General features: G+C 42.9%; 1 protein-coding gene across 2 annotated transcripts in view; it reads left to right on the top strand.

The window, feature by feature from the left end:
* The window catches only part of SAMD4A (sterile alpha motif domain containing 4A), a 206,551-nt gene that overhangs the window by 119,642 nt on the left and 59,468 nt on the right, over positions 1 to 27,441 (top strand). For both annotated transcript variants that reach the window (XM_044229759.1, XM_044229758.1), the window contains exon 2: positions 1,019 to 1,537. In XM_044229759.1, the coding sequence (XP_044085694.1) occupies positions 1,019 to 1,537 (519 nt within the window). The remainder of the gene's footprint in view (positions 1 to 1,018; positions 1,538 to 27,441) is intronic.

Genomic DNA, 27,441 nt, shown 5'->3' with positions numbered 1-27,441 from the left:
TGACGCTAAATGAAGTCACCAGTCACAAAAGGCCAAACACTGTAGGTTCCCACTGATATGAGGTAACTAGAGTGGGCAAATAGATAGAGACAGAAAATGCAACAGTGGTTGCCAGGAGCTGGGGGAGGGGAGAGATAGGGAATTGTTATTCAAGGGTTACAGAGTTTCAGTTTGAAAAGATGAAGAAGATTCAGAAATGGATGGCGGGGATGGCTGCACAACATTGTGAATGTCCTTATTGCCACACAACTGTACACTTAAAAACAGTGAAAATGGTAAATATTACGTTATACATACTTTACCCTAATAAAGATAACTAAACAGGTCGTCTATATGTAAAGAAAAATAGCTTTGCTTCTCACGTGTGATCAGAAGTGCCACCTCAGCTAAGTCTAGCTTTGAGATCTAGCTTTGAGGTCACAGTGGTTTTCTGAGGCAGCTTCTCATGAGAAAGGTGTAGTCTTACTTCACTGGGATGAGGGGAGTCCTTTCTTTTCCTGACAGGTTTCTCTATTTAGGAAGTTTTGCCACCTTCACACAAATGTCTTGGCTAGGGTGTAAACCACTTTTCCACAGATGTCTTCAGAAGAGAAAGCAGGCTGACCCCCCACAAGGATCCAATGAACCGCTGACAAGACAACACTTCTTTTCTCTGTGGAGATTTTCTTAATCCTTATCCCCGTCTATCTGAAGGCGTAGCTAGGCTTTTCTAAGAACACCGCTCTGTAAATTCTATTTGATTGTACCAAAGTAGCTGTTGGCTCTTTGGAGACGTGAGTGGGAATTAGATTGGGCACCCCAACATCTAAGAACATTTGTTCTGTGTTTCTTTTATGTCACTGCCTCCTGACAACCTGGAGTTAGTTATCCAATCCAATGCATGACCTGTTTAAAAAAAAAAAACTTAGCCAGGATACATAGAAGGAGACTCTAACCCATAGGAATTCTCTTTACAGTGTGGTATTTCATGCCATGGTGGGTGGATTTGCTTATTTGCCCTGTATATTTTCCCTTCCAGGAATCATTAACCAATGGCAACAGGAATCCAAGGATAAAGTGATTTCCCTCCTGTTAACTCATCTGCCTTTGCTGAAGCCAGGAAACCTTGATGCAAAAGTAGAGTATATGAAACTGCTGCCCAAAATCCTGGCGCACTCTATTGAACACAACCAGCACATTGAGGAGAGCAGGCAACTGCTGTCCTATGCTTTGATACATCCGGCCACTTCGCTGGAAGACCGCAGTGCGTTAGCCATGTGGCTGAATCACTTGGAGGACCGCACATCGACCAGCTTTGGTGGCCAGAACCGAAGCCGCTCGGACTCTGTGGATTATGGGCAGACACACTACTATCACCAAAGACAGAACTCCGATGACAAGCTCAATGGATGGCAGAACTCTCGGGATTCTGGGATTTGCATCAATGCCTCCAACTGGCAGGACAAAAGCCTGGGGTGTGAGAACGGCCACGTGCCCCTCTACTCCTCCTCATCTGTCCCCACCACAATCAATACAATTGGAACCAGCACAAGTACAAGTAAGTTCCCTGGAAGCCCTCTAGAGCAGTCTGGTGTGGTGACTTGCTGTGTGTGGCACGTCTTGCTGAGAATGTCTGCTCCGAGCGCCCTGTAACCCTGGGAGAGAGGGGCTTACTGGAATTGGCTGTGGGAAAGGGATCTTTGGATCCCGTCTTTGTTGCTCCTTTCATTCTGGAAAGATAAAAATGCAGGGGGTGGGAGGGTTGGGTAAAAGTGATCGATGGTCCAAATATGGGTTACAAACAGACTAAAAAATAAATAAGAGAGAGAATAAATGGTAAAAGAAGGAAAATTCCTGTTTCCACAAGTAGAAATGCCTTTTACCCACATGCCTTTCGCCCTGGGGTTTTTGGATTTGCCAAGACACTGAGTTACGTGTGATTCTCTAAACCTGATTCTAACCCCTGGTTAACCAGACACCCTCATGGGATTTGTGCATTTTTTTTTCCCTTCTTTTTTTTTTTTGTCCTTTTTCTTTCTTTCTTCCTTTTTTTTTTTTTTTAATATATTTCACCCTGGAATGTTCCCTCCCTTGCATTTTCTGGTTTTTGTCCCCCTTGTTGGGGGCACTTTTTGCCCCGACTGGGGAAACAGGTCTGCTAACTGAGAATGCTGCTCTGTGCTGTGGCCTGGTGTGACTGCTGTGGCCTTTTCTCGCTCAGTCTAACTTAGGAGAGGTGGGTCGGGGACAGCTCTGTGGAAGGGGAGAGCAGAGGACAGCTTTCTGCTCCTTTGACCACTAAAGCAAAGTCCCCTGTGCACAGCCGGGACTAGGGCCAGGAGTCCTCTCTGCGGTTCCCCACTTAGGTTAAGCAAAGTGACAGACAGTGGTAACCTGGGACAGGGGCACCCGTCATTAAACGGAAATCCTTGATGCTAGTTGCTTGTGTCTGTGAATACAGTGTCAGCACTGAGATAACTTTCTCGGGGGAAAGCTTTTGTCACATCTTCCGTGCCTGTCAACATGCAGGACCCCCAATTAAAAGATCTAAGAGTAGTAAGAATTAACAGTGACGGCTTCTTGGCCTCAACCTCCACTCGGATCGCTCAGCTAATGGGCCCTTTGAAAGGGCTTTCTCAAATACATAGGAGCATCGAATTAGAACTACATTAATTGAAATAACCAAGGAAATACTTAAGATACTGTGTTCATAAAGCTACAACATGAGATTTTTAATTCTCCTTTTTTTAATTTTTACACCGAGATTTCAATAACTCATACATTTGGGGAATTAAGGGACTACTGCTCGTTACTTGATAATGTAAGAGAGTCTGGGGGCGGTCTCTTTCGCAGACTAGTAATCCAGGGAGCGTTTTCACTAGCCGCTTTGTGACAGAGAACGGTGGCTGGGACTATTAAGGCAGACACATGAAGGCTGAATGACAGAGCTTTTTGGCCCAAGTTTCCTGGGTCAGGGACAGAATCTAGTAATTATTACAGAACTCTTTGATAGCTGGGAGAGAGGCGAGCTCCAGGCTGCCTGCCCTCTCAAAACTGAATTTTATGTCATTAATCTTAGGTCATCCTATTTCTGTCTTTCCTGATTTGCACAGTCAGGGCTATAAGTCTTGACAAGATTAGTACTTTCGGGGTGGTTAGCAGATTGTCGTCCGTGGGTACTTTCATTTTTCACCATCGCCGCCCAGCCCCACAGAGGGGAGGAGATTCAGAGATGACTGTCATGGCCTCCCAGATCTTTGGGTCCCTGTGTAGTACTTGAGTAGAAAGAGACTTCAAGGTTTGACAAGATAACTAGATCACATATCTCAGGAAGAAGGAAGGGGCTGGAACCCTGTTTCAGAACCTTGGCAAAGAAAGCTGAGATCTGTCTTCCAGAAACTTTCATGCAAACCCTTGGGCTGTGTCAACACTTGTATCTCAGTATCTCTTTAACAAAACGGTGCTACTGCCTTAGCCTTCTGCATTGTCTATGGTGGTTTAATGGTGTTTGTCAAAGCTACAAATTTTGGGGTCATTCATTCGTTTGTACCTCTATCACATATATCCTGGGCACCTGGGAGGCGGTTTGAAGAAGTGGAAAGAACAAGGACTTTGATGTCAAAGCCTCACCAAGTGCAAATCTCAGATCTATAACTGGGCCAAGTTACTTAACCTCTCTGAGCAGGGTCTTCACTTGTAAAATGAGAACATTCATGATATCCATCGTGGAGGGCGGTGGTGAAGGCACTTGAGATTCTGTATGTGGATGGCCAGCCCTGGCCAGAGCTGGCAATGGCATCTGCTAAGCGAATAAATGAGAGAGAGTAGGAAGGACACGGAGGAGCAAAGCGCTAACACTGACCCACAGAATCTGTAACTGCATTTGCATCTCTGATCGTCACCTGATGAAAGCACCTTTCCCTGAGCCTGGGCCTTGCAGAGTAGACTAGGGGTCCTCGCTGATGCCATGACCTTTGGCCATTTCACTACAATAGAAAATGGGTTGGGCCGAAGGCTGCTGAACCTCTCCTGCTGCACCAACGAGCTACATGTCTTCCTTCTTTCAAAATGGGAAAGATATTCACACACTACAACAGGATTATAAATCACAGTAAGAGAACAGAGATCAATTGGTGCTTCACATTTTCAAATTACCAACCACATTTATGACAGTTAACGAAAAGAAACTAACTAGAAGACAACTTCCTTACATAGTTTTTGGTTTTTAATCTTGGCTTTTCGCATGAACGTTTTCTCCTTTGGTCCTTACGCTCCAGCAAAGTGCCTTAGCATCCATGACCACCTCCCTATGTGGATCCTGCATCCTCCATTCATTGCAAACACTACCCCTGTCCTGGGTGCCCAGCACTATGTTTGAGGCCATGGGAAATATAAGGAAGCTTGAAGAAAGTGATTCCCTTTCAGAGAACCAATAATATAAGTGGAGAGAGAAGATGTATCTCTCAGTCTCACAATTAAAAGTGAAATCTCTCCCTCTAGCCAGACTAATCTGCAAAAGCTTTACATAATAACCCATGCATTACATAAAAGTGCAGTTAAAAAATAACCCCAGTAGCTGCCATCGGGCAATATAGGGTTGTGTCAGCGGAACAGGGGGTCTGTACTGCAAGGGCTGTGAAAGCATAAAATGGAAAGATCCTTGTGGACCAGAGGGTCAGGAAAGCCTTTGCAGTTAACAGGTAATCCAAGTAACCTAGGATGGATATGGCAGGGGTCGGGACATGCATTGTGAACAAAGGCGTGGAGGTTGTAGTACACGGTCAGGGTTGGAAGACAGTGAGGAAGAAGGAGGGGTTCACGAAAGGAAAAGAGTAGTGAGAGAAGGCAATAAAAGTAGACTGGGGTGAGGAATTGGAGAGCCAGGTAATCCAAGTAAGCTGGTAGAGCTCTAAGGAGTCTAAGCATCCCACCATGGACATGGCAGTGATGTGAGCAATGCTGTAGGGGGACTGGTCTGCTGGGGGCAAACCAGATGATTGAAAAGTGCTGAGTTACCAAATCTCAGTTGTGCGGTAGTAAAAGTATCATGAGGATAGGAGCAGGCATGGAGCAGAAGGAATGGGTCCTAGAATTGTTCCTAGGTGTAATTATGAGAATTAGGATTCATTACTGACTGGGATATACATTATTGATTCATTTATTTATTCATTCATTCACTTAGAATATGTTTATTGAGCACCTGCTATATGCCTGACCTGTTTTAGGTGCTCAAGGGTGCATCAGTGGACAAGACAAAGATACTTTCCCTTGTGGAGTTTGCAGTCTAGTGTATATAAATTATAATATATAAGGAAATTATATAGTGTGTTAGAGATTGGTGAGTGACACGGAAATTAAAAAAAAAAAAAGAGTAGGGTCAGGAGATTCAGGCATAAGTGGTGAAGTGGTTTTAGTATTAAGTATGGTAAGAATAGATCTCGTCGAGAAGGTAACGTGTGAACAAAGACTTGAAGGAGGTAAGGGGGTTAGCCAGAGAAAAGGCTTAAGCAAAGATCCTAAGATCTTTTCCCAGCTTGTTGGGGAAAAGAAAGAAAGCCAGTGACTGAAAGGGAATGAGTGAGTGAGGTAGAGTGGCAGGGGTTGCAGTAGTGTCAGGGAAGGACAGATCCTACAGGGCACTGCAGGCCATAGCAAGGACTTGGACTTTTGGTCTCAGGAAGCCAAGAAGCCATTGGGTTTCTGGCAGACGAGTGATATGGTCTGGCTTACATTTTAAAGGGATCACTTTGCGTGCTGTGTTAAGACTAGGCTGTACCAGGGCAAGGATGGAAACACAAAGACCAGTTCAGAGGCTATTGCAGTAATCCAGGCAAGACACTGCTGACTCTGACCAGGATGGCTGAAGTAGAAGAGAGAAGAATGGTCAGAGTCTGACTGTATTTTCAAAGTACAGCCAATGGGATTTCCTGATGAAAGAGATGAAGTGTATGAGCGAAAGAATTCAAGAATGACTCCAGAGTTTTTGCTTATGTAACTAGAAGGATAGAGAAAGTTTCTATTAAGTTTGAAAACAAGATTGGGAGTTGTGTCGCAGGTGATGCATCTAGGAGCCCATGAGATGATCAGACATGTCTCGTAGGCATTTAGATGTATGAGTATGCAGTTTGGGAGGGGGACTGATCCGAGATAGACATCTGGGATTTACCAGTGCAGAAGTAGAATTTAAAGCTCTGAAATCGAATGAAATTACCAAAGCAAAGATATAGGTGGAGAAGAGGACCAAGGACTGAGCCTGGGTACTTCAACATGAAGACTGAGGAAGAGGAGGATAAAGTAAAAAGAAACACAGAGAAACCAATGAAGTCAAGAAAAACTCAAGTGTGTGGGCATCTTCAAAAATGAATAAAGAATGTGTTTCAAGGGGGGAAAGTGATCAGAAAAAATTCTGCTGATATATCCAAGAAAAGGAGGACTAAGAATTAACCACTGGATTTATCAAAAAGGAATATTAGAGATAAGTTGGGAGTACTTCACACATGGTAGGCATTTAAGGGATAAAGAAAGTTGAGTAGAAACCAGCTACAAGCTCAATTTTGGAGTGTGTTGAATTAGAGAAGGTGCTAGAACATTGAGATGGAGAAAAATAATGTTTAGAGGATATTTAAAATGTACATGATGGTGCCATGGGAAGTTTTGTAAGGAAGGGATTAGCATGAGGCTAAGAGTAGGGGGCAAAAACTAAACCCTTTATGAGAGAATTAACCTGTTTTCATCCATATAAGCAGAATCAAGAGTTACTTTTAGCGGTTGCTGGCATTAAATCAAGTGAGACCACATAAGACCTTTGAGCCAGAACTTCCATGAGAAAGCAAAGAATGGGTTGGGACAGTTGAGAAGTCAAGTAAACATTTTGGATAGCATCAAGGTGTTTCCGAAAAGCGGTACTGTACTTTTCAGTACCTCACTCTTCTGAAGGCTATTCACGGGTCTGATCACTAAAAGCAAGAACATGCAGATTCTTCTTCATCAGCCCATGGGACCAGAAAGAACCAAGGCATTGGCTGTTGCAAACCATCCACAAGCCTTAGTCAACTTTGTTTTGGCCATTATAAGCAATTCCAGTTGTAAAGTGCGTAGAACCTGGCTTAGCATCTCTGCTTCCTGTCTGCAGTCTGCTATAGAAAACAGTAAACCATTCAGGAAAAGAACATTCAGGAAAAGACCTCCTGGTTTTTTGAAGAGCCCATAGAATTCCCTTGTGTGGAGGTCAGTGCCCCCTCTTTTATGACAGACTGCCTTTCCTTTTTTTCTTTCCTTTTTTTTTTTTTTTTTTTCCAGACTGCCTTTCTAACCATTTTCTACTCTTCGCTGGTGGATGTGGACCTAGAAAAAAACTATGTACTATGGTTACGAATGAAAGAAACTTGTTTCTATTCAAATTGTTGCAATACTTGATTTTTCTTCACATTCTTTACATTTGGGTTTGAAAACATGCTGCCCTTTGCTCAGCCTAGTATGAGACAAGAACTCAGAAACTTTGGGTAACAGAAATTCTTCAAAAATGTTTCATTTAAACTGCCCACTTCTACAATCTTATGGTACACATTGGAACCTTAGTATTTCTTTTCTTAGTCTCAGTTGATTTTTCTTGTAATAAAAACAATACCTTAAAAAATATTGGCACCAGAGCTCATGAAAAGTAAATTAACAGTGATAGCACACTGCTGTGTATTGTTTGCTATGTGCTGGGTACCATTCAAAACCCTTTCCACAAATATTGACTCATTTAATCCTCATACCTCCATGATGTGGGTATTCTTGTTATCCCCACTTGACAGAGGAGGAAAACTGAGGTACAGAGAGGTGAAGTCACTTGACCAGTGTCACAGACCAACCAAGTTTGGATGAACTGGGGTTTGAACCCAGATGGCCAGCCTCCAGAGTCTGGTTCTGAATCCTCTGCCCTTCAGCATTTTCTTACAAGACCAGCAGCCATTTCAAGCTCATTCCAGTCAGTCTCCTTGAGGAGACATGACTGTCTCTCCTAATCCTATTCCCAGAGATCGACTCAGTTACTAGCTAGTAGACCCTTGTCTGACTCTGACTCTGAATTTGCCACCACATGGTTCTCCATAGCGCACAGATCTAAGATCCTGCCAAATTGGAACCCCCTTCCCCAGTACTTGGCATTGACCCTGATGTTTCAATGTCAGCCCTTAGCATTCTGTGCCACAGTTTTTGGCTGACATGTTTACCTTCCCTTGGGTAGGCAGACTCCTTGGAGACAAGGGTTATGTCTTCTCGATCCCTCTTTCCCAGCATCTAGAACACTTGCGTGGCTCAAAAAGTCACAGAAACTGTGGAGATGGTCATTTCCTGGCACATGTTCAGCTCCCATCTTCTCGTGGTAGTACGTCTCTGTTAGATTCTGGCTGTCTCATGCTCGGGCCAGATGTGGCCTCCCAGTCCTCCTCTGTAGACCCCTCAAGGCAGCCACTATAATTCAATAAGAGATGGCATGTGAGCTGAAGCCCGTCTGCCGCCCTGCCGTAAGTGTTTGCTGAACAGTAGGAACTTAATAAATTCCTGGGCTCACCAGGCAGATGTTCTTGAACTTAATGAATTTCCAAAATAAATGAGAAAGCGTCCTTGGGAATTCACTAAATATCTGGTGATGATATTGATCATTTTGCCTTCTGTCATAATCCTCATAGTGACATTTGTCGTTACTCTTGCTTTTTTTTTTTTTTTTTGCATGACTTATTTTGCCAACTAGGTCTCAATACTAGCAGACGTTTAATAACATACTGTGATCGAGATTGTGGAGGTGGTTATATGAATTTATTCATGTGAAAAAAAATGCCATAGGGTTGTACGCAAATTTATAAGCACCCCCCCCCAGATATGTGTACAAAACTCCTGAGACCCAAAGCCATGTCCGTAATCTCGTTAATTGTATTGCATAAATGTTGATTTCCTGGGTTTGGGTTTTTTTTTTTTTTAAGATTTTATTTATTTGACAGAGATCACAAGTGGCAGAGAGGCAGGCAGAGAGAGGAAGGGAAGAAGGCTCCCTGCTGAGCAGAGAGCCCAATGTGGGGCTCCATCCCAGGATTGTTAAATCTATAGTTACTTCAAAATTAAAAGTGAAAAAAAAAAAAAAAAAACTACCGAGGCATCCAGTACCTGGATATTTTTTAGGCTTTTGTCCTTGTGACCTGGCCTTCCAGAACCGTGGAGGGTCCATTCATTTATGGATTTATGGGAAGGAGCCAACACCTGGAGCCAACACCTGGAAAAAACACTCCAGCAGGCAAGGGGAAAAGTGAGGGTGACATGAGTCTCAGGGAAAGTGGCTCCTTTGGGAACCCCTGGTCTGCCACTGGAGAAAACCCCTCCCGAGCCCATGGATTGACCCCTTCAGCCAGGGCCAACTCCCTTCAGAAATACATGTTTGGTTCAAGAAATCCTCTGCCCTTTAGCATTTTCTTACAAGACCTGCAGCCATTTCAAGCTCATTCCAGTCAGTCTGCAGAAAACCATCAGAACCCAGGTATTCAAGGGAAAGAGGGATGCCACACAACTGTAGGTAGCTTGACAGCAAGCGAGGTCTTGGGAGTGGCCTCTTGGAAACTGAAAAGAAAGGGCAAGGCCTGCAGACCCCAGTTCTTCTTTGCAGGCTGCAGATCTTCTCCGTCCCAAGCCGCTGGTGCCGTATAAATAATTCTTCATGGAATTATTTTGTCTTTTACCAACATACTTCCTGGTTGGAAAATTTCTTCCTCCCCTAAATCTAGCCAAGCTGGCATGTAACTGAAAAATTCCATTATTTCCTTAACCCCTCCTTTGCTCTTCAAAGAGGTAACTCTAGTTGCTTTGCTTCCTTTGAGAAGCATTTATAACAGCTGGCATGATATATTTTTAGCCTCAGCTTCCTTCCCCTTCAGGGGAAACTTTTTTTTTTTAAGCATGGTGCTGGCCTTCTGGATAGTACGGTGTGAAGGTGGCTCAGCGAGATCTCAGAGGACCTGATATTGCCACTACCTAAGGCTTCCCTTCCAAGTATCCAGAGGTCTTATAGGACTGTGCTTTTCTTCACCATGCTTCATGTTCATTTTCTGGGCCAACAGTCAGAAAAACACTACAATAAGCAAGAAGTCTGCTGGTTTATTGTGAGTCAGCGGAGATCCCACTGCTTGGGAAAAGTCAAAGACCTCCATGGGCTCCATGCACCTTGGGTCGGGACGCTGTGCCATCCGTCCCCTATCTGGGAGGATTTTTCTTCGACCCTAATTCTAGGGAGGGTTATTAAATACTAGATGAGCTATATTCTAATTCTCTACTGTAATGCAAAAATAGGATGGGTTCTGGCTGGGATACATGGCTTGGATTGGACTAGGCTGGAAGAGGGGAGGGAGGAGGAAGAAATGAACGTGGTTTCTTTAAGACTTTTTTGAGCCCAGTAGTCCATTTTTTAAAAAATATTTTATTTATTTATTTGACAGAGAGATCACAAGTAGGCAGAGGCAGGCAGAGAGAGAGAGAGAGGGAAGCAGGCTCCCTGCTGAGCAGAGAGCCCAGCGCAGGGCTCAATCCAGGACCCTGAGATCATGACCTGAGCCGAAGGCAGAGGCTTAACCCACTGAGCCACCCAGGCGTCCCTGAGCCCTGTAGTCTTATGATTTCTATTATTTCACAAGATTTAGGGTCATAGTATAACAGAGGCTGCTCCACAAAAAAAAAGAAAGACAGATAGACAGACAGATGGAAAGAAAGATAAAAGAAAGAAAAAAGAGGAAAGGAAAGGAAGAAATTTGACAAGAAAACTTTTAATCTTATACTTGTTTTTTTTTTTTCTCACTTTTAAGACTTCCAGGGACAAATTCAGTTTACGTTGAATAAAGATGTATCGTGAATGTAACTTAAATATATACATTATTTGTGTGTGTGTGTGTGTGTGTGTGTGTGTGTATTTGACATCTTTAATATCAGCCAAATTAAACCCTTGAATTTCATGGTTTCAAGTGAGGTTGAATCTTAATGGCAGTGCTTACTGTCAATTCGGGGTATATTTTCTAGCTCTCCAATACTGTACATACTGTTCCTGCCACCCCCATTCTCAACATTCTATTGGGTAAGGTACGGTGTCCAAGTGTGGGAAATCTGTGGATAGGTATCTGGTATCTGGGTATCGGAAATCTCAGGTATAAGCCAATTAAGCAAAGGATATGGAGATGGGGAAGCAAGGAAGGCAGGGAGTTCCAAAATCTGGAAAATGCTATATAGGATTTTCTAACATATCCTGGAGGAATCATTCTTTGCCAAAAGTCTGGCCCATTTCCATAGACGAATTCCATAGCTAGAATTAGAGGAACCAATGAGAGCACAGGGTTTGCTGTACAGATTTGTTTCACAGCCAGCCTTGCTAAGATGCATCCTTTCAGAAAAGCCCAGCAAATCCATATGGAGCTAAAAGATTCATAACAGATTATTTTATACTTCGGTCTACTCCACTGCACAGGAAAATGTTGCTGTGCAAAGGGAATTACAAGGCTAAGTGGAACATTAGATATTCAAGTTTGGGGTATAGATTACAGGGCACTGTCCATGAAGATCGAGAACATGGCTTCAAAGTCAGATGCTGTGGTTTTCATCCCATGAGTAGGTGTGTGGTGATGGACAAGTTACTTGGCCTCCAAAGCTTTCTTTGTCTGTGAAATGAAACTGAATTTCAGTAGGAGACCTCTTAAATGATTTGATCAGGATTGGTAGTTGATGTGTTGATTGTAATAGCTGTTTAAAGCAAGGAATCATAAAGGAATAAAATCGTAAATATTAACTTAAAGCCTGAATGCATACCTTCTGATGCTGCTTCTGTGCAGAGTGATGGACCTTTCCTTGAGGATAGCGCTCTTGACAGTGGCTGCTCTGTCTTTCCTGCATAATTCACACCCTGGATGCGAGATTGTGATCTCTTTAAAATGGAGCAAGAAACTGTGAAGACATTAGCCAAAAAAAACCAATCAGAGAACAGAATCTTTCTAGGCTTTTTGTCTTTTTGTCATTCAGCTTATAGTTTTCTCACTGAATTCAATGGATTTTTTAAGCAAAACAATGACTATTTCTAAAGCATGTAACACAGTTTTTGTGCAATCAACTTTTCTATAATTCCTTTGTCATCATCTGTTACACTTTTCTCAGTGACATATTTACAGTAAATGCAAGTGGCATAAACAGGTTTGGGAACAAGATTAATGGACCCTTGGTCCCCCTCCAGGTTTGCTGGTGGGAGCAGAAGTGCACAATTAAATTTCTGTTGAAGAGTTGGTGCACCATGGCCATCAGGAAGTAGTCTAAGGAAAAGGAGGGTACTGGTTGGTCTAGCAAGTTGGTTAGATGAAGATGAATTGAGAGCTATGAGGATTTATTTCTTTAAAATATTTTTTAAATTTTTATTTATTTATTTGACAGAGAGAGAAAGAGTGAGAGAAGGAATAGAAGTAGAGGAGCAGCAGAGGGAGAGGGAGAAGTAGGCTTCCTGTCGACCAGGGAGCCCCATGTGGGGCTCAATTCCAGGACCCTGGGATCATGACCTGAGCCGAAGGCAGACACTTAACGACTAAGCCATCCAAGTGCCCCTGTTGTGAGGATTTAATGAGAAATGTGTGTAGAACTCTTGCCAGTAGGAGACGCTCAACAAATAATAGCCCTCATTATTATTATTATTTCTGTACTCATTGCTAATGCTGATATGGTAAGGATTGCCTCTTCCACCACGCCAGGCTCTGCAGGAAATGGGGGTGGACTAGGCTCCCTGGGGTAGCCCTATGACAAAGCTCTTCTTATATGCTAAATTGAAATCAAGATACTTTGACTTAGCTCTATAAAGAGCTGGCCCTCCACACATGTCAGTGTACCCATAAGGATCGTTCCAGTGATTTATCTTAATGCCTTAAAATAGACTAGAAAAAAACATGAGTAAAGTAAGGTAAACATTTGTTGTTGCTTCTTTGGGATCCACTGCTAACAGGAATAATTTTTTTAAATTAGTGATAAGTGTAAGGATATTATTCAAATTTATAAAAATAATCCTTGATGGGGAGTTGCCTGGGTGACTCAGTCGGTTAAGCGTCTGCCTTAGGCTCAGGTCATGATGGTCCTGGGATCCAGCCCCACATCAGGCTCCCTGTCAGCAGGGAGCCTGCTTCTCCTTCCGCCTTCTGCCTCTCCCCCTGCTTGTGCTCTCCCTCTCAAATAAGTAAATAAAATCTTAAAAAAATAAAATGATACTTAAGGAACGGAACTGGATTTACGAGAGACAAAGGAGGCTATGCATACAGAAACAGGCCAGGGAAGTGCTGCCGGTCCCAAGAGTTTAAAATATTTGGAAGGAAAAAAATGTGGCATAGTGAAAAGAGCAGTGGGTTGGGAAAGTCACCCCACTTCTAACTCAGGGTGTGTGATCCTGCAATCTTGGGGACTCCCACATCTTCATGCAGGCATTAGGTTGGATGACCGTAAGGACCCTTGTTAGTATTTGGATCCTACACTTCTAAGGTAGGAGCTGCTGCTGTTAGGTTGTGGTGAGTGGGGGTTGGGGTGGGTGCTGGGCTGGGCTGGTGTTAGAGTGGCACCTGCCAAAGCCAGGGGGAGGCTCCCCGGATGTATTTGGCATTAACTGCACTCTCAGTGAGAACCTGGTAAGATTTCAGTTCCCGTCGTTGTTAAAAGAATGTGACCACCAGTAACTGCTCACTGGAACTGAAAAGTCTGGCGGACAGGGACTGCAGGGGAAACACTTTTTGAAGTGAGTACCGTGTTAGTGCCACATACCACCTACTAAAAATAAAAAAGATATAAAATGGAAACAGTATGAAGATGTTCCCAAAGAAAGAGAGGAAAAAAAAGATCTAAAAGAAAAGCCAGGGTGATCTAGCCTGGAATCATAAGGCTAAATAAGGAGTGATTTGATCATTGAGAAGTATATCAAAGCACATTAACAGGAAGGGCATTACCATGAGTTCTTTGGTCTCTGCCGTATAGAAAGAAAAGAAAATTGGCAACAATGATAGGTAAAGATCTTGGTGGTGATGAGACTCCAGAGCACGTTACGATGACAAATGTGGGTTTGCTGTCCTGTCAGGAATTAAGACACATCAGAGGATCGACAGGTCCTGTTGCCCAGTGCCCACATCACAGATGACCTGAGAGCCACTCTTTTTTGTGATTGTGGCATCATCTCGAGGAGATTCTTTTGGGAGAAAGTGGACTGCTTGAAGGTTCTTTGTTTTCAGAGATCTGGTACACATTCGGCGTGCTACTGGTTATTCCTGTGCCATTAAGTCAAATATTTCCACAGAGGAAGTGGAGACATGCAGCTTTGAGGCTCTATGGCAAAAGCTACTACCCATTTTGGATTAAAACACACACACACACACACACACACACACACACACCAACAACAACTTTTGCAATACCCAAGTCAAAATAAATTTAGACTGTATCCCTCAGTGCCAATTCCCTGAGGAGCAGTCTCTGAGTGGCGTCAGGGGAGGGCGACAGCACCCAACACTATCTCACACAGCCCGGAAGTTCCTCTTCCCAGGGGAAGAGGGATATAGTGGTGGCAAAGAAGAAGACACTGAGCACACTCTCCAATCTATCATTAGTGTCAAAGTGAAGCCTAAGGAGAGAACATATAATATAGACAAGTCTCATTTACATGCTGGGTACATTATTTTAAGATGGCCTGAAATGACCTTTATTGGAATTAAATCATTTTTCCTTTGACTAGAACTTTCATTTGGGGTGCACATTATCCTGGTTTCTAATGATCTTCATTGGCAGGAACTCAGTTCCTGAGATTTTCTATCAAAGTTAATAATTTGTGAAGTATCTTAAGATAACAGATATTCAAAAGATTTCGTCAAGTGATTTTTTTTTTTTTTGTAATGTGTATTAATAGTCCTCTTTGCTAGTAAGGTGGAATTGTTTCAGTGGCTTTTTTTGGTTTGGGTTTGCTGTCTCTAACAAGTCCCATTTATATGGCATTGGACGGGCAAGGTAGGCGGTGCCTTAAATCACACTTCGGGCTGCATTTCTAACTGTAGAGAGTGCATCTCCCCCGCCCCCGCCAACCCCCCCACCAAGAGAGCTTGCTGAGGAGAGTTATTGACCCCGGGCGGGGGGGGGGGGCGGGGGGGCGGGGGTGCTTGGCTAGAATAATGCCTGGGTCTCGATCCACTGGGTGCAGTGGGAGAACATTCAAGACTGCAGCATGTTTGGGAAGTTGGAAGAGTTGGGGAGTAGTCTTTAGGCCTCAGGGAGCTAGGTTGTGAGGAAGGGAATTATTCACATATGTTCATCATTATCTAAGAAATTATTCTGTGCCTGTGATATTGTTATTAACTCTGCTGGTTTTAGCAGGATAATTTAAATATCCCAACTGAATGTTCTATTTAAGTATTATTCTAAAAGCCAGAGCTCACTGCAAGTGTAATAGTGGCATCGTTTGGGTAAAAATGACCACATGTGTACATTTGTTTACTGTGGGCAACGTAGCTCCAAATCCCAAAGCTCTGTGAGCTCAACTTCAAAGTCAGAGTTTTTGGTTCCCCAAAGTGTCTCTACTTGGGGTGTGAGCTGGGAACGTGATTGAAGCCAGCTGGTCCCTAAGGCTGGATCTGAGCTGCAGATCCTCGATTCAAGGTAAGTCTGGGTGCATAGCTCACTGTCGTTAAGGAATAAGAATTGTCAGTACTCGGAGAGGGTAGATGTCTTGCAAGCAAATGATGTGTTGCTTGAAGACTTTCTTTTCAATCTATGAGATTTGCAAAAAAAAGAATGGAAAACTTTGTATGGTCACAGTTCTTTCCCTAATTTTCTGTGGGTGATCTCTCTTTCTCTCTAGCTAGAGACAGCTGCATAATTTTTATTTGCTTTTAGAGTTATTCTCTTGCTCCTCTTCCCCAGCCACTCAATCTGTATGCAGTTCCGAGAGCAGGCTAATTATGGGGTACTAGAGAAGCAGTTGTTTGGAGAAAAGCTCTTTAAGCATTCAACCAGGAGGGCTTGATGCCGAGGTCACGCTCATGACCCTCTCCTCATTCACGTCCACACGGTCTGCATGGGAGCAGTCTTCCATCCCCTGTGCAGTTGTAAGAACAAACTTTTTAGAAAGGTCAACACCAGAAATAAATGCTTTTTCTGACAGGATGGAGCGAGCAGAGGATTTCTTGTTTACTTCTTGGGTCTTCACTCCAGAAACCCAGCCACAGAGTGGCCAAGAGAAAAGACAAGTGCCTTTCCTTAACCAAGGCTTTGTCGTTTTGGCTGTCCCTGCAATGGCTTGGGAGCAAGACGCTTTACACACTTAGGGGTCAAACTCTCAAACTGATGTGACTCTAAGCAAAAGGGCTGCTAAAATTCCTTGGCCCAGCAGATTGCTTTTGCTTGCAGGTCAATCTTTTCAACTCCACTTCATTATTGAGTAAATAATGGTCTACTTCCAGAGATCCTCCTACCCTGTGAGAACTCTGCCACCCTAAATGGTATGGACTGAGAGAAACAAAGCACTGGGGAAAAAAGTTCATTAGGAATCCTGACTTCAAGGGGAGGGGAAAGGATCCTGACTTTGGGAAAGAAGGATGCAAAGGAACACCTTTCCCTCTGCCTTTCCCTCATTTAGATCAGCATAGACTTAAGCCCTCGGTATCATCCAGATTGGCAAAGATTTGAATGGGCCCTTGGCCAACCTAGAACTCTAAGAAAAACCATCTTGATACCCGGATTTCTCTTCAGCCTAACGAATCTCTAGAATCCCAAAGCCAAGCCTACCCAATTGGAACTTTGGTGGAATTTCTAACTCAAACCAGTTCTTGATGATTGTAAGGACTCTCTAGGAGTTCTATCTCTAGGCCTGTCACAGAGCGGCATTGGCGGGAGCCTTCCTTCAGTGCTGGAGAAATTTGTTTCTAGGATTGGAGGGAGAGTTGGGGCAAATGACCCAGCATTTCCCAACATTCCCTCCTTTGTCATACTCTGGTGAATTCGGGAATTCGTTCTGGTGGTACAGATCTGGCAGGGTCATTAATATGCTAGGTTACAGAAAGATAACAGAGTCCAGAAAGATCTCAGACAATACCAGCTGTGGTTCAGAACACATGCTTTGGAGTCAGACCGACCCGTGTTTCAGTCCCAATTCCACTGATTACTAGCTGTGTGACCTTGGAGAAATGGCCTTAATCTCTCTTGGCCTTGATTTCCTCATATTATAAAAAGGGGACTAATCGCCACCCATGAGTGATTATGAGAGTCTTCTGGGTGTTTTCTCTTAAAGATATCCCTTGTGGAGTCCCCTATCCTTCTGTTTCAGTCCTGGTCTAAAAACTTGTTCTTCATTTTTAAAAAAAGTTTTTAAAAAATTGTTAAGTAGGCTCCTTGCCCACCGTGCACCTTGACCTCACAATCCTGAGACTCAGAGTCACATGCTGTACCAACAGAGCCATCAGGTACCCCTAAAACTTATTCTCCTTTAGTATAGAAAAGTTTCTCAAATTTTAAAAATATTTTCCTCTTATTCATTCTGTGTTCTTTTTTCTTGGAACTCCTTTTAATTACATAATAGCCTTTCTCTAATGATCCTATTATCTCCTTAATCTTTCCTGTCCTATTTCCAATCTTTTTGTTCTACTTGCTGGATGATTTCTAAGACTTTAGTCCTCCAAACCTATTATATAAACTTTAATCTCTGCTATCACATTTTGATGTTGACAGAGTTTCTTTCTTGTTCTGTGAGTGTTCCTTTTTGTATTGCATTCTGTTCTTGTTTCATGGGTGCAAAATCTTTGCTAATAGCTCTGAAGACATGACAATTGAGTTTTGGAGTCTTTTTCTGCTCCCAAACTTGTGCTTCCTTGGAGTTTCTTTTTCAGTTTGCTTTGGACCCTGTCTCTCAAGTGAGAGTCCTTTCTTTTACTGGGAAGTTGCTAGAACCTTATATGTGTGGATTTTACCATAGGACTGGCTGCTTCTGTTGGAGGCTAACACAAAACACCTAGCCATAATTCCTTTCTCATGGACCAGTCCATTTCCCCTAGAGGAATCTTTGTCTCCTCCTGGAAGATTCAGGCCTGGCTGCAAGAATTGTAGGGGCTGTTATGAGAAAGGTGCTAAGATAGTCACTTGATTTTATGGGGTGTGGGAGAGAATCTAGGGGTCTCCTTGTGCTTTCGATATACTTTCTACCAAACCTTTTATTTTGGCCCCTCCTTGTACCCCTGCCTTGAAAGATACCTGGTCTCTGAGTCCAGAACTTCTTGGGATTCCTGTGGCAGGAATAGTCATGCTTCTCCTTCCTGTGGACGTATGTGTCATCTTTCTTTGCTCTGCTGAGTCAGTTATCCCATGTCCTTCTGTTTCCAGTTTCCAAAATATTGACTTCTGGTGATACCCACTGTCTTCTTCTGTCATCTCGGCTGAACTCTTTTCCTTATGGGTTTTTGCATTTGCTGTCATTTTAGTGAGCTTCCAGAAAGAACAGAGGAACATCTGCATAAATTGGAAGTATATTTTAATTTGTTTACTTGTTTGTGATCTGTCTCCTGCACTTGAATATAAATCCAAGAAGTCAGGGGCCTGGTCTTGTTCCCTGCAGTACTTTTATTGTCCAAACCCTGCCTGGCATATCACAGATGTTGAATAAATACTTATTGAATGAATGCATGAATGAAATACTTGTGATATAGATCTCTTTGTACTTGTGATATAGATCTCTTTTTGTCTCTGTATCCCACTAAAAAATAATACCTTACCCATAACTATTTCTGTCTTTGAGGATTAAGCAGTGAAATAAAATTTTATGCTACTCATAGCCATTGATACTAAATGGGGATAAACGTGCTGCTTTTTTTTCTTTTAAGTTTTTTATTTATTTTTTTAAGTAGTCTCTACACCCAAAGTGGGGCTTGAACTCACGACCCCACAATCTAGAGTCACATGTTTTTCCAACTGAGCCAGCCAGGCACCCCAAATCTTCTACTTTTACATTAAGATATTTAATGGGGAGTTCCTGAAATATCTTTACCTCCCCTAGAACTTCCTTTTCAAGTTTGAACGTTTCCTAATGGTGATCTTCTCACCATCAATCTGGATAACTGATAGGGTGTCGCCTGTTTCCATTAAAGCAAGGGCTGGATTTGGATGCTAAGAGACTGTTGAAAGGTCCCATGGCCCAGTAGAAGGATTCCTGGAACTCAAGCTCGGTGCCTCTCATTTACCATGTGACTTTCAGCCTGTCAGCCATCTTCGCTCAGTTTCCACTCTCTTATCTGGGAACTAGCCTGCAGAGAAGAAAAATACTGATTAAATGATCTCTGAAGTTTTTTTCCAGCATCGAAAATGACAGATTCTGCAGTTCTGCTAATTACAAAGTGTCAGTAAATAATAAATAACCATCTCTAAGGCCCACGTCAGACAATAGTGACATCCCAGTGAAAATGTCAAGTCTTTTCAAATGACAAATCAGTTGATTCCTTAGATAATTAGGTATATAAATGATGGCTTCTAGGTCTGTCTACATATAGACATCCTAGCTGCAAATCTCTCCATAAATGTATTGTCTAATTAAAACCATGGAATTAAGGAAATAAAACCCAAACTGATGAGCAGGATTAATCATAGTAGAGAAAGAAGTCTTCCACAGGTGAAGACTTTGACTAAAGAAGGTGTTGCCTTTTCCAATCTATAAACAATACTTGATTTCACATCAGTGGTGGCTCTCTCTCTGAGCAGTGAGATAAATATGAGAGGGTTCTGTGGCATATCTGGATTGATGATGGCTAAACAGTGTAGACAGCAAACAGGAGAAGGACAGGTGCACAGAATGCCCAGATCCAAAAAATGCCGACATCTGTGAAGATGCAACAGCCCTCGTTCTGGAAAAACTCTGATGGCATATGATCATTTTTCAGAGGTCCTTGCTGTGTGTGGGTTACACTGTTCACACTGTTGTACAAATCTATAGTCCTCAACAGCTGGGTTCTGCAATGTATTACTCTGGTATTAAATGAGGGCTTATCTGTTTTAGATCACAGTTCTATTATTCTATTCCTCTTTATCAATATCACTGATATGAAGACTAATAACTGTCGATATAATATGAATGATGAAGACCAAAAACATCAAGGCTCTCATCTTAGCTTCAGTATCAACTTTGTTGAGTGGCCTTAGACAGTCGCTGTATCTCTCTAAGCCTCTGATTCTTTAACTGATAAAATGCAGGGGTTGGGGGGCAGTGAGGGGAGAGACGGGTGTGGAATAGATGATTCCTAAATCCTATTTATCAACTCCCTCTCTGCTTTAAAGTTCTGGAATTCCAAGATAATTAGAAAGTAAATAAACGAGGGAAGCAAATTGTAGTATTATACCTTCCAGCCTTCTGAAAATATTTTTGGAGGAAGGGCCCAAGAAATGTAGCACCATCATTAAAATTCCATCAGGACCAACTCTACTGGGCACCCAAACAACAGCAACATCTACTTTTCAATAAAATGTTGGTGTTGCTCTTGACCAGTTCTCCTGAGATATTGCCTCAGGAATGAAAAGCTCACCCCCTCAGGCACCCCCGTTGGGGTTCCTTCATTTCATGGGGAATCATTTTTGAAGCATTGCTTTTTGTTCAGGGACACATTATGTGGTTATCTTACTTCTCTGAAGGGGAAAAAAAAAAAAAAAAGCCATGTTGTTTCTTTTAAGTCTGGGGCTCTTCCAGCATTTACTTTAAAATGAAAAGATCCTGGTTTGGCTTTTTTATGCAGATGATTGCCTGACTCTGCCCTCAGACTACCCACACAAGACCCAAACCATAAGCTTTGTGAGTCATTTGGGGAAAGCCCAAATGGAAAAGAGATGCTTTCCATGTGGTTGAGCAGGTGATTTCTAATTCAGTCATAGGGAATCTTCATGCATCTCAGATTCACGAATTTTAAATGATTGTACGGAATAGCCAACTTACAGCCAAGGAAACAACATGCACGTTTACTGCGGAAGCCAGAGAGAAGAGCTTTGACTTTCACAAATATCCCGCTACTGTCATTCCAAAATAGAGGGCCAGGCCTATTATACCTCCTGGAAAACGCTCATTAGTCCTTGAGATACTGTGGTGAATTCATTGAAATTGAAATCATCTAAAATTTTTACTTTTTCAGCACTTCTTCACCTTCGTGCAAGGTGTTACTTAGAATATTAGCACTGCCTTAAGCTCCTCGCTGCAATGTGCTTCTCACCATAGCGGGCGGTGGCTTAATACACAGTAGAAGATACCGATCGCTTCTGGCTGCCCTGTCTTCTGTTATACTCTCCTTGGCATCTGGGGCCCTGGTGACTAGTTCAATGTCCTATGCATACACTAAGTGTTTGCTGAATGAGGCGAGTAGCTGAACCATCTCTTCCCAGGAAGGGAAATTTAAAAGAAATTCAAACAATTTTTTTGAAAAATTTCAAAAGCAGTTTTTCACCTATCGTCTTAGTGGGTCTTTTTTGATCGTCCTTCCTAGTGCCCAGCATATGCTCTGACCACAGGGCACATGCTCAGCAAATGGATGGATGGATGGATGGATGGATGGATGGGTGGATGGGGATGAAGCAGGGAGCATGTGATCCCACAGCAACCCTGGGAAGTCGGTAGAAGAGGTATTACCATTGTTAGAACTGTGTTCCACTAGAGCTCCTGAGACCCTGAGGAGCCAATAGACTTGCTCAAGATTTTGGATATTGAGTGTTCAGGGTCAGGGCTGAAAGTCTAAGCACGCAAGTTCTTTCTGCTGCAAGAAGCAGTGTAGTGTTGGTCACAAGAAGGCAGTCTCATAAGTCAGAGGAACTTGGTCTTGAACCCTGGCTCTTGCCCCTTCCTAGCTATCTGATCTTTGATGAGTCCCTTACTCTCTGCAACTCAGCTTGCTGTCTGTGAAATTTGTGTTGGGCAGGGTGGAGGGAGGAGCAATGGTAGAACCTACCTCAGAAGGCATTAAATGAGTACTAAATGAAACAATATCTATCTGTAGCTGACACTTAGTGGCGTTGGCAAATTGTAGCTGGTGCCATGCTCACTGCCATGTGGTCTCGTCTTCAGAAAATGAAAGACCAGGAAAGGTGGTTCTTAGGGATGGGTCTTTTAGATTGCATTTGGGGAAATGACAGTACAGTATCCCCACCCTGGGGCAGGTAAGAGAGAAGCAGAGTTAGGGGATAGGGCATTCATTCATCTGGTCACCCTTTCGTGAGATCCTAAAATGTGCAGGGAAAAATGAGAGCGTTGGGATGAGCCAGGAGTGGGGAGGATGATAAAATTTAGTGCCTTCCCTTCTCCAGAACCTTGCCTGTGGTGAGCAGCTGGCAGATTTTTTACCCTGACATCCTTGGCTGGCTGTGCTATTGGTATTACAAGGCAGACTTTTAAAAAATATGCAGAAATACATAATGTGGGGAAAATACCTTGTCCAGATGAGAACGGCACTGCATCAACATGCTAATACCATTGCAGAAGGTTGGCTCAGAGAGGGACTGAAAGAGCATCCACTGGAAAAAAAAAAGAGCATCCACTGGGCTGTAATGGCTTTTTCGGTGTTGTGCCCTCAGCTTTTAGAGCATGCAACATGGTAGGCACTCAACTCGTATCTGATGACTGAGTTAATTAAGTCATCTAGTCCACATCTTTGTTTTGCATATGAAGAACTGAGTGTTACCCAGCTACATAATAGGTTTATAGCTTGAATTTCTAAATATACTGGCGATACTTAGCATCAGTAAGACTTTGGGCAATCAATGTTGCTTACCAACATCAGGACAAAGAAAGAGAGGGTCTCATGAGGAGTTCTGGGTACTGAAATCTAATGATAAAGAAGGTGGGCCACATGCCCTGACCCTCCAGAAAATAGAAATGAAACATGAACACGAAAATGTATGAGGGGAGGAGCGCTTGGGTGGCTCAGTTAGTTAGGTGTCTGACTCTTGATTTCAGCTCAAGTTACGATCTCAGGGTCATGAGACCAAACTCTGCCTTGGACTCTCCTCTCAGTAGTGAGGGGCGGGTAGGGGGGAGTCTGCTTGGCGATCTCTCTCTCTGCCCCTCCCCTAGCTTGTGCGTTCTCTCACTCGCTCACTCTCTCTCTCTCAAAAATAAACATATCTTTAAAAAATAAAACATGTGAGAGGAAAGGAAAGACAACGTTGAGTCAGAATCAAAGGAAGAGGATTCTGATTAGGGCAGAGAAAATTTTGTCAGTGTAAGGATTCTGAAAGAGCAAGGAAGATACTCCTTTTGATATGACACACCATGATGGAAATTTATCTCTTGTAAATCTGTGAAACACTATCAATAATCAGAGATATTTTTTCATATTGTCCATAATATGCTGAAAATGATCCATGAATGTCATTAGATTGGCTAACAATTTGAGTTGATTTTTCCATAAGCAGTGTTGGTTTCCATTTGAGGTTTTCTTACTCTGACAACCAATAACTAGTATTTCTGTAGCACTTTACATTTTGCAACCCCCCTTTTTCCCCAAAACCCTTTTATGTACATTAAATGGCCTTTTTCCAACAATCCCACACTGTATCCTTTGATATCTAATATTGGGGAAAACTGAGTCACAGAAAGGTTATATGACTTATTACACAAACCCCAAATTTTTCTCACTCTAGCAGGCTCCTTTTTGTGTGGCTGATGCCTGTCCCAACATCAAGAGAACAGGTGTCAAGCTAGCAGGTCAGAGCTAGGTACATAGGCAGTGTATCTTAACCTTAAATATGCACACAAATCCCCTGGCATTTTAAATCAGATCATGGTTCTCTGTAGGTGTGAGGTAAGGCAAGAGAGTCCAGCCTTTCTGCGAGAAAAAAAAAAAAAAAAAAAAGGAAAGAGCTCCCAGGTGGTGTCAGTGCCGGTCAGAACACAGTTTTTGCTGTTTGTAAATCATTTCTGCTTTCACCAGCAGAAATTTCCAGACTTAGAGAGTTCAGAGAGGGCCTCCCACTGACCCCGATCCTCTCTTCTTACTCAGCAAGAGCAAAATGGCCACAGCAAGAAGCAGGCACTCTTGTTCGGGAGTAAAAACATGTGTCTAAGGAGTCTTCAGAAATTTCTCCTCAGGTATCCTTCAGGTTGGAATTCTGGAAGCAAAATATTATTTATTTTACTTGGAGGGCAGAACGAGAGTGATAAAATCCTGAGCTGAAGAGCCCAAACAGAATTCTACATGTGAATCCAAAGCAAACAAGACTTGTTTGGTAGGAAAAGCAAAGATTTGTATGTTGTCCTTTAAAAGCCACTTGAAAAGGAAACAAGAGATCCATTGTTTGTGGGCATCTTTTTAAGACCAGGCAGAAATGGCATCCAACCTGGGGAAGTTTGCAATGTCCAGGATGGCAGGCCCAGTTTGGGGGTACCCTTAGGCCAAAAGATAGCCTAAGATAGTAGTTCTCAGCCTGGCTAGCTATTACAGGTCCTCAGATGCATTAAAAAGTGCAAATGCTCCAACCCACTACAGGGATTGTCTCTTTCTTTGGTCTGGAATGGGACCCGGGCATCAGGTTTTTTTTTAAAGCCTCCAGCAAGGTTGACTGTGTAGCCAAGGTGAAGAACCACTAGCCTAAGGCAAAAGAAAAAAAGTGGCAAATGTGATAAACATGTCCCAGGATGCGAGGTGGAGTTTGTATTCAGCATTTGGATGAAGAGTTGGTATCAACATATGCACACAGTGAGTTCCTAGTATTTGCAGTAGTAGATTCTATAAAACCACTGTGAACACTAAATTAGCAAATCCTGAACCACTGCTCCTAGGGGAGATAGAGGGTGACGTTCCTGCAAGCCTCACATTTTCATCCGCAGATCAGTACGTAACTTTGTTTCATATGTGTTTAAAGACATCTTGTGTCTTATGTATTGTTGATGCATTAACCTTGAACTCAAGGCCAGCAGCACTATAACTCATGCTTCAGTGAAGCTTATTTAGCACATGTATTCTCTCTGTAAGGCACATTGCAGCCTTCCTGCACTTAGGAACACCAGGGAGCACCTCAGTTCTGCCACACTTGGGGCCATCAAAAATAGAAAAATCACCAAAGAAAAACACCAAAGTGAGAAAACCATGACCCTACACAGGCCTGGAAAAGGCCACTTGCTTACAGGACGAAAGCCAACACAGGAAGGCAGAGCCTCAGTTGGGAGTCTGTGCATGAGGGACTCCGATTTGTTGCCCCTCTGAGCACATCCACGAATGACCATGAAAATGAGACAAGTGTTGATTTGGGGGCCTACAAATAAAGCTTAGCAAATCAGTGAATTCACAAGTATGGAATCTGTGAATATGGAGGATCCATGGCAGATAAGACACAGAATAGAAGAACAGACAACACGTCACACAGTTTGTGGGACAGGTTAGGGGGACCCCACAAACGTTATACAGTATGTGGGACAGTTGGCGAGGAGCAAAGGGAGGGGACCTATGGATCTGAACTGGCTGCCTGGGTTCTGGCCAGCCCTCCTGATGGTCCTATGGCCCCTTTCTCTCTACCCCCGGGATCCAAAGTCTCCACACAGCCCTTCCCATCTCATCTCCAATAAGAAATGACTGCTGTTCAATTCCTGTCCTTAAACTAGAACAGTCCCGGGGGCTGAATTATGCCAGCAACCTCGTGCCTGCAGTGTCTCTGGAAGTCTTTTATTGCAGGACTGATTTATAATACCCAAGTAGATGAGTTGAGAGCAATTACGTAAATTCTGTTTCTCTGGGGTAGAGAAGAACAGTACGGTTTAAGTGAAAAATGCAGTGTCGAGTCAAAAATTCAAATCTGTATGTGTAATTACAGGCCACAGTAAATCAATTTTACAAACACAGTACCAGTATCACCACATTCCAACACCCACCGGAGCTGGCTGTGACAGTTTGGAATCTGAGGAGATACCAAAGGTGAAGCAAAGTGGGAATTGGGATGTGTGAAGCCTCGATAGCTTGTCTTGAATCACATGGTGAATTCAATCAAACATAATTAAGAAGCCAGGAGAGCTTAAACCATCCAATTTCTCTTAATTAACAACAACAAAAAATCATCTAATTAGCCATGTAAGCTCAAATTGTGGGGTTTTTGAATGGTCATTTATGTGTATTATTACATTTGACATTTAGATTGAATGCTTTAATGAAAACAAGAACCAGTTCCCTAATCAGTAAATTGCCCCGCGAGTCACAATGCTGAGAAACTCCGGTTCTCATTCTTCTATCAAGTAACTAAGTTAAGAATTAGTCAGGACCACATAATACATCCTAATTATTTATCACCCTTCTCCTAGCACTAGAAAGAGAAGAAAAAAGATTTCTGCTTGATCAAGGCAAAGTTCAGAGTTTCGCGCCCAGAGAAATCCTGGCACGGGCAGTGCATTGGGCTGGGGTTGAGCTGAGCCCCGAAGGCAGGACTTAGGCATCTAATGATTCCAGTCCTTGCCTAATGAGAGCCGTGACATTTACAAGCCATACCGGCCTCTTATCTGGGAGCCTTGAAGTTCCAGCAGCAGACCTTGCCTTCATAGACAAGGTTTTTAAAATAGCCTTTGTGAGCCCGTTTCAAGGGATTGACCTGCTTCTCCTCTGGAGAAGCCTTGTTAGCAGTGTCAGGTTGTAGAAGTCATTGACTATTTGTTCAGCGACTCTGCTGTGGCCTTGGGAGCACTGATGCTCTGAGAGGGTCTGAGTTGCTCAATCATGAAATTCCAGCTGTTTGCAGTTCCATATCAGGATTGCTTTTCTGGTACCCATGCTCAGTGAGCAGCCCCAACGTCATTAAACACAGGATGGACATTGCATTTTGTAAAGCTAAGAAGGACCTCCTGGGTAGGCATGTGAGCAGTTACAATTTGACAGCTGTCTTTTAAGAAAGGGGCAGGAGAGATGTTTTTTCATCGAATATCTAGTTTTCTGAGTGTCTCCACTTTCTTCCTGAAACACAATGACTGGGGCATTTTTATGGATACGGTGGAAAATGAAAAAGGACATGCCCTCTTAAATCCACTCCTGGCCACTGGCTTGACTCAATTATTTACTCTACTTGGTGTCATCAACAAAATGATTCCAATTCTGTGTCTCTGTCTAAATTCTTTTCTGGATTTCATCTCTTCAAGTCTCTATGTGGGTAGAAATTCCATGGACAAGCCTCAGGGTTGAACACGTGTAGGTATAAATATAGATAGGAAAAGAAACAAAATGCAGGAAAGTAGAAGTTAACCCAACATACACAAACTTCAGAAGTGGCTGGGTTGATCCCACCGTCCCTTGAATTGGCTTCAACATCTGCTTCCGTGGTGTCCGATTACTTCCATAGTTGATGTCATTGGTTTTGATGGAATGGAATGAGAGGATTTGGGCAGTTTCCTTTTAGGACTGCTTGATTTGAAGTTAAGCTTGTGAGTGAGACTCAACCAATTTCTATAAAATGTCTATATTGGCT

This window comes from Neovison vison, chromosome 13, assembly GCF_020171115.1.
Source record: "Neovison vison isolate M4711 chromosome 13, ASM_NN_V1, whole genome shotgun sequence".
Classification (NCBI taxonomy): Eukaryota; Metazoa; Chordata; class Mammalia; order Carnivora; family Mustelidae; genus Neogale; species Neogale vison.
The sequence above is the reverse complement of the archived record's forward strand: the minus strand, read 5'-3'. Positions and strand labels throughout refer to the sequence as shown.